This window comes from Macrobrachium nipponense, chromosome 2, assembly GCF_015104395.2.
Source record: "Macrobrachium nipponense isolate FS-2020 chromosome 2, ASM1510439v2, whole genome shotgun sequence".
Lineage (NCBI taxonomy): Eukaryota > Metazoa > Arthropoda > Malacostraca > Decapoda > Palaemonidae > Macrobrachium > Macrobrachium nipponense.
In genome coordinates, this window is record NC_087201.1 from 160,089,122 (window position 1) to 160,095,312 (window position 6,191).

Sequence of the window (6,191 nt, forward strand, 5' to 3'; positions counted from 1 at the left end):
GTCTTCTGAATAATGAAAAAGGGCTTCTCTTAGTATCAGAATCCTTCTGACAAAAGCGACGGCTGCCTGTGCGACATCTTGCACCTTTGCCAGGGGAAAGTTGCTCAAGTTAAAAACTCAAAGAGGAGCCTCGCGACTGACCTCTCTCTCAAAAGAAGATTTTGGAATATTCTGGCGTCTGGATAGTTCCGCGCGCCTGGAATGTTCCGCACGCTAGAAACGAGACTCGCTCCTGGAACGTTCCGCTTGCGTGGAAGGTCCCGTGCGCCCTGATAGTTCCGAGCGCCTACTAGTCTCCTTTTAGGAGCCTCTTGCCCGTAAACGTTCAATGGAAGGATCCTTCTGATTGCCACTCTACTATAAGGCTCCTCGGTCTAGCCGTCTGTTTTCTCTTTGAAGGCGCCTTGCGCCAAGAAAAATTTTCTGGAATGCGGCTCGTGCTCAGTTGCTGGAACGTGGCTCGCGTTTGTCGGTAGGAACGCGGCTTGCGCTAGTCTGTTGGAACGCGGCTCGCTGCTGGCTGTTGGAACGTGGCTCGCGCTTGCTTGTTGGAACGCTGCTTCCTGGCTGGCTCTTCGCTTGTAGTCCAGTTGGCGCTCAGTATTCTCTTAGTTTTCAGAGAACGCGCTAGATCGCCCGAACTCCAAACATGTACATTCTTCGTCTTTTCGGACGTAAGATGAAGAAACGGAAGAAGAGACGCACTTTTTGAAGGATGCCTTTCCAATGGCTATCCCTGGCAGTCTGGGACGTCTTACAGATCCTGCCGAGGGGACGCCCGATCGGAGGGGATACTCCATAACCTCCGAAAGGCTTTCGACTTTCCCTCTCCTCTGGGCTTGTGAGCTTGGAAGAGATCTAGGCCTGAGAGCGAGACAGAGCCGATCGGACGCACCCTCCACTATTTTAGGACGCCTTTCCAATGGCGAACTTGGCAGTCTGGGACGTTCTACAGATCCTACCGAGGGGACGCCTGATCGGTGGGGATTCTCCATAACCTCCGTAAGGCTTTCGACTTAACTTCTCCTCTGGGCCAGGGAGCTTGGAAGCGGTCTAGACCTGGGAGAGAAACAGAGCCGATCAGAACGCACCCTCCACTGCACTGGGAACACTAAATTCACTTCTTACCTTATAAGAGCTCGCATTTTGAGCTACATCCATTTATCTTCAAATTTATTAATTTGTAGATTCTGTGGAGTAAGAAGGAGATGAGGATGCCAAAACTACTATTACTTTTAATACTCTACTCTAACTGCTCGCTAGCACGAGAGCTATTAAAGCTTCTAAAGGAAGCGTAAAAAGTTATATGCTTTTCTGACTTCCTAAAGTAGGAAGTTAGAGTTTTATATTTCCTCAATCAAGTTCTAACACTTATTACACGTATTAATGAATAAATATTAATATTTCCCTTTCTTGCAAACTATATGAGTGTCTACCAAAAACTTCGGTAGTTACACTTCATAAATTCTTCGAAATTTTCGAAGTCAATTTTTATTAAAAAGTTAATAAAAGCGTATGCCGAACCAAAGACCCAGTACTTCCCTGCAAAAGACAGCCCAGAAGATCGAAAAAAAATGGCCGATGAAACATGAAATCAAGTCAGGTAGGTAACCGCAAACGGTTGTTTACAATACGGCGACAGAGAAAAATCTGGTTCTAGAAGGTAATGGTTCCTATTCCTGCCACCCAGCGGCGGGACGGTAGATCACCTGACCTACCTACCTGTAGCGTGTGCCGCGAAATTCGAATTTCTGTCAGAGAAGACGGAGTCTTGGCTAAGTATATATCTGTCAAGGAAGTTGAATGTATGAAACTCATCTTTCATACACAAAATATCTAAGGTAAATGGAATAAGGCCCCTTATAAGCTTTCTGGTTAAATGAATGCTGATCCTAACTCTTTTCTTGTTGTTTTTATACCTACTTTCCTCTTCTTTTCTTCTAAACCCATGATAATTTACTGTTTCAATGTATAAATAAAAATACTTATTTGGTGGGACTAGTAGTTGGAGCAGGCCAAAATTTACCTATTAGGGAGGGTTGACAGGTGCCATCATAATCATCTTCTTAAATCTTCCTGCATTTGTTTTATTCACTCATGGCATCCTCAGGACTAAAGACTTCCACTGCTATTAGCAGCCGTCTTCTGTGAATGGTGGTCCCTGAACTATTCAGTCATCAAAAACACTTCTGAATTCTCCCCTTGTCAGTTATCACCCCAGGGCAATCAACAATTTAAATCTCTCCCCTACATTTGAGATTCAGGCACAATGAATGATGGGATTGGATGAATCACAAAATTTTTTTTTATTTAAAATTACCTTAGAAATAGTGCTAAAGGAACCTATTTCACTGGGCTACACGGGTCCTTTGCCCAGAAATAGATTTTTCCTACGTCAAAATCCCTTTTGTACAAACCCATCACTCATAAACAGAGTTCCTGCTTCCTAGCCCCTCAGTGTTTTCCTTCTCTCAGTTCCATAAGTGACACCAATGATGGATGTTACTGGGGTGTCCAACAACAGCTTACACACTAGTTAATGATAATCCTCTGGACTTAAGTTTGCAGTGTCTGAGAACACTTGAAGACCACAAAAGTGGTTACTATAGTAATGATGAATTTGTTTGAAGAAATAACCTATTGTAATTTTTTTTCCTAATTACAGCACATGGTTACATTCACTATATAGTACTCAAAATGAGCATACAACAATGCTGGGTAAATTTAGCAGATTCACACTTAGATGTATATTACAGTGTTTTGGGAGACAAGATATGCAAAAGATACAGATAGAAAGCACAAAGAATTACCTATAAGCTTTCATATCTTAAAAAAATAACTTACTGGTTGCTGAACAAAAGTCCGTGGAGCTGAAATACCCTCCACTTCAGCCAATGTGCTGTAGCATGAAGATCCATGATTCTTGATAAGTTGAATCCCACCTACAGGACCTGAGAATATAGTACATGTGATGTAAAAAGTCATAAAAAATACTGCAAACTAAAATTTCTAATGAAGAATTTAAACTGTTAAAACAAACAACAATATCACCACCATAATAAATATCTTTACCTCAGCTTTTCCCTTATATGGGGGTTAGATAAGAAAATGATATTGTTATGATACAATAAAGTTTGTTCATACTTACCTGGCAGATATATAAATAGCTGTATTTTCTGAAGTCCGACAGAATTTTAAAAACTTCCGACACACGCAGTGGTCGGCCAGGTGGTTAGTACCCATTCCCGCCGCTGTTAGGGCGGTATCAGGAACCATTCCCATTTTCTATTCATAATTTTTATTTCCACTGTCCCCTGAGGGGAGGTGGGTGGGTACTTGATTATATATATCTGCCAGGTAAGTATGAACAAACTTTATTGTATCATAACAATATCATTTTGTTCATGAAACTTACCTGTCAGATATATATATAGCTGAATCCCACCTTTGGAGGTGGGAAGGGACAGAATAGAAGGATTTTGGGAAACAAATGCATGCAGATGATTTACATCTTGGTTCCACCTGTTAGCATAGCTGGCTTCGTGGTTACTGCCACGTAGTCTGCTTGTGCTACTAGAGTTGCCAGCGTAGAGACCTATATAGCTGGTGCACTCCAGATGATCTGTCAACAGGGGCGAGACCACGACGTGACTAGACCATATTGACCATACCATGAGGGTTCAAGAAGTAAAATAAATATATATATATATATATATATATATATATATATATATATATATATATATACTATATATATATATATCACCACCTGACCAACCTAGCCAAAGTTAAGGTGTTTTAACTAAGGCTTAAGAGTTAAGAAGTCGCCGTTGTCGGCGACTCAACAACTAAATTAAGAGCTCTTCCTAACCATTTTCTACAGGATAGGATGAGTGGTACTTCTTGCCCCCAAGATTGTGTCTGCAGACACGTATGGTCCCTAGCGAGCAGCAGATCTCATATGCCATCTTCACATCTCGCAGGGAGTGTGAAGTGAACACAGAGTTGCTTCGCTAAAACATGGTACTCAGGATGTTGCTAAGTGCCATGCTCTGTTGAAATGCTTCCGAGGCCGCGCCCTCACCTCGTGAGCATTCAGATAAAAAGATTTCAAATCTTTGTGCAAACACAATGAAGGAGCATTTTTAAAAGAACTCCTTAACACTAAAGCCAGGGTGTTCTTCGATAAGGGCAAGTCTGGTCTTTTTCGGAACACTGCAGATTGCCTGAATGACTTCGACTTTCTTGAGTTTTATGTAGATAAAACTTGAGAGACCCGACAGGGCACGGACTCTCTCTGGCTCCTGCCCCCACTAACTTGTGCCATCCTTGCTTCCAAGCTCCTGGCCCAAGGACAAAACGGGTTTCCATTCTTAGGCCACAACGGAAGGCTTAGAGAGCACACCGCCTTGTCTCTAAAGCCAAAACTTGTGACGATGGCTTAAAATTTCACTAACCCTCTTTGTCGTATCTAGGGTGGTTAGAAGAAGGCCTTCCTGATCACATGCAAGAAGTTAACAGGTAGGAGAGGTTCGAATGCTTTGACATCAAGAACTTCAGACTACGTCTAAGTTCCATATTGAAAGCTTCGATCTGGACATGCACAGTCAGTCCGTCTGTACTAAAGTCAGGTGACGACCAGTTGACCAGTCAGACGAATCAAGGACAGATAGGCTGTACCCTGAAGACCATAAGGCACTATTCTTCGCTGAAGGATGAGTGTCTGGATTGCCTGGGCGATTCAATCTAAGCAAACCTTGGGGGTGTATCAACGCAACCCAACGTCGTCAGCGAATCAACTCCTGACTCGAGCTTCTGGTGCCAGGAGAAAGGAGCGAGGAGCAAAAAGGCGATTCAGTCCCGAAGGAAGAAATGCCTGACAGTCCAACCTGGTCTCAGTTACACGATCATCGGGGGTGTATAAACGCAACCGACTTCGTCAACAAGAAACTCAGGGCTACTATATGTCGCCTGATCTCGCACGAGTGTCTGACTCCGAGAAAAACAGGTGAGACAAAAAGTAGATGGTGAGCGAGTTCGAGATTCCACAGAACTCAAAGATCGTGAAGGGCTTTGTTGTTTGACAGACGCAAATCTCTGAGCCCAAAGCCAGTCAACAACATATTTGCATATTCTTTAATAGTTGTGACTGCCAGCTTATCCCATTCTTCAGACGGAAATGGAAGACGGTAATCTTATTCCTGTCAACATCTCGATAGTCTGAACGTAGTCAGACTCAGAGCGAGAGAGGTTATAGGTACCTTTCGAGTTAGAGTAGACCGACTCTCTCGGAAAAGGTCCTTGGAAAGTGAACTAGGAAGTGGTGACCTCTGTAATCCAGGATCCTGAAGGCCAACATGGGGCGATCAGCGTCATTGTCGCTCCCTGTGACGTCATAAATCCTCTTATTACATCCTAAGCGATTGAAAAAAGGGGAAAAAAGAGGACTAAACATCCATTCCCGTTCAATCATCATAGGATGGCGTTTAATGGTACCGATCCCGGATCGAGAATAAGGGAGCAGAGAAGAAGAAGCCTCTTCGTCCTCAACATATCGAAGAGAAGAATGAAAGGGCGTCCCTAAAGTCTACACAACTCTCAACTTACTTCTAAAGAAAGATTCCACTCGGAAGTGAATAGTTGCTGCCGTCGATCGAGACGATTCGTACAGACTTTTGCAATCCTGTAACGAACCTGTAGAGGATCGTACATTCTACGCCTGTTGTTATAATAGGCTCTTTCTCGTAAACTCGAACAAGGACCGAGAGAAGATACTTCTTAAGATATGAGAGAGCTGTGGAATATCAGAGTTGATCTGGACCACTGGTTCCCAAAAACTCGTTTCGAGGACTGGAGGGACTACCGAATCGCTTTTACTTCTTTCAGATTAAGATCCAGGACATCTGAAACCCTATCCAGATGTCCGGCACCTTCTTTCTATCACCGCACTGAGAGATGTTCAGAATCATTCCTAGATCTAGAATAATATTTTCAGTTTCCCTCCCGGTAGGAAAAAACTGTGGTCTGAATTGCAGTCTATTCGGGGAAAAAACAAACTTCTTCAGGAAGGAAATGGTCCCCAGCAAGCTCAATCCATTCCCTCCCGAGTATGCTTACTTCCCTAATAAGGCTGCGCTTTGCCTAAGCAGGAGAGCAAATAAATAAAAGTGCAATGTTGCGGTAGACTCGTA

At 43.2% G+C, this 6,191-nt stretch overlaps 1 protein-coding gene across 1 annotated transcript in view; it reads right to left on the minus strand.

The window, feature by feature from the left end:
* The window catches only part of LOC135221090 (small ribosomal subunit protein mS29-like), a 79,014-nt gene extending 76,014 nt beyond the window's left edge, over positions 1 to 3,000 (minus strand). The window contains exon 1 of the mRNA XM_064258887.1: positions 2,845 to 3,000. Coding sequence (XP_064114957.1) covers positions 2,845 to 2,985 — 141 coding nt within the window. The 5' untranslated portion in view covers positions 2,986 to 3,000. The remainder of the gene's footprint in view (positions 1 to 2,844) is intronic.
* Positions 3,001 to 6,191: the final 3,191 nt, after the last annotated feature.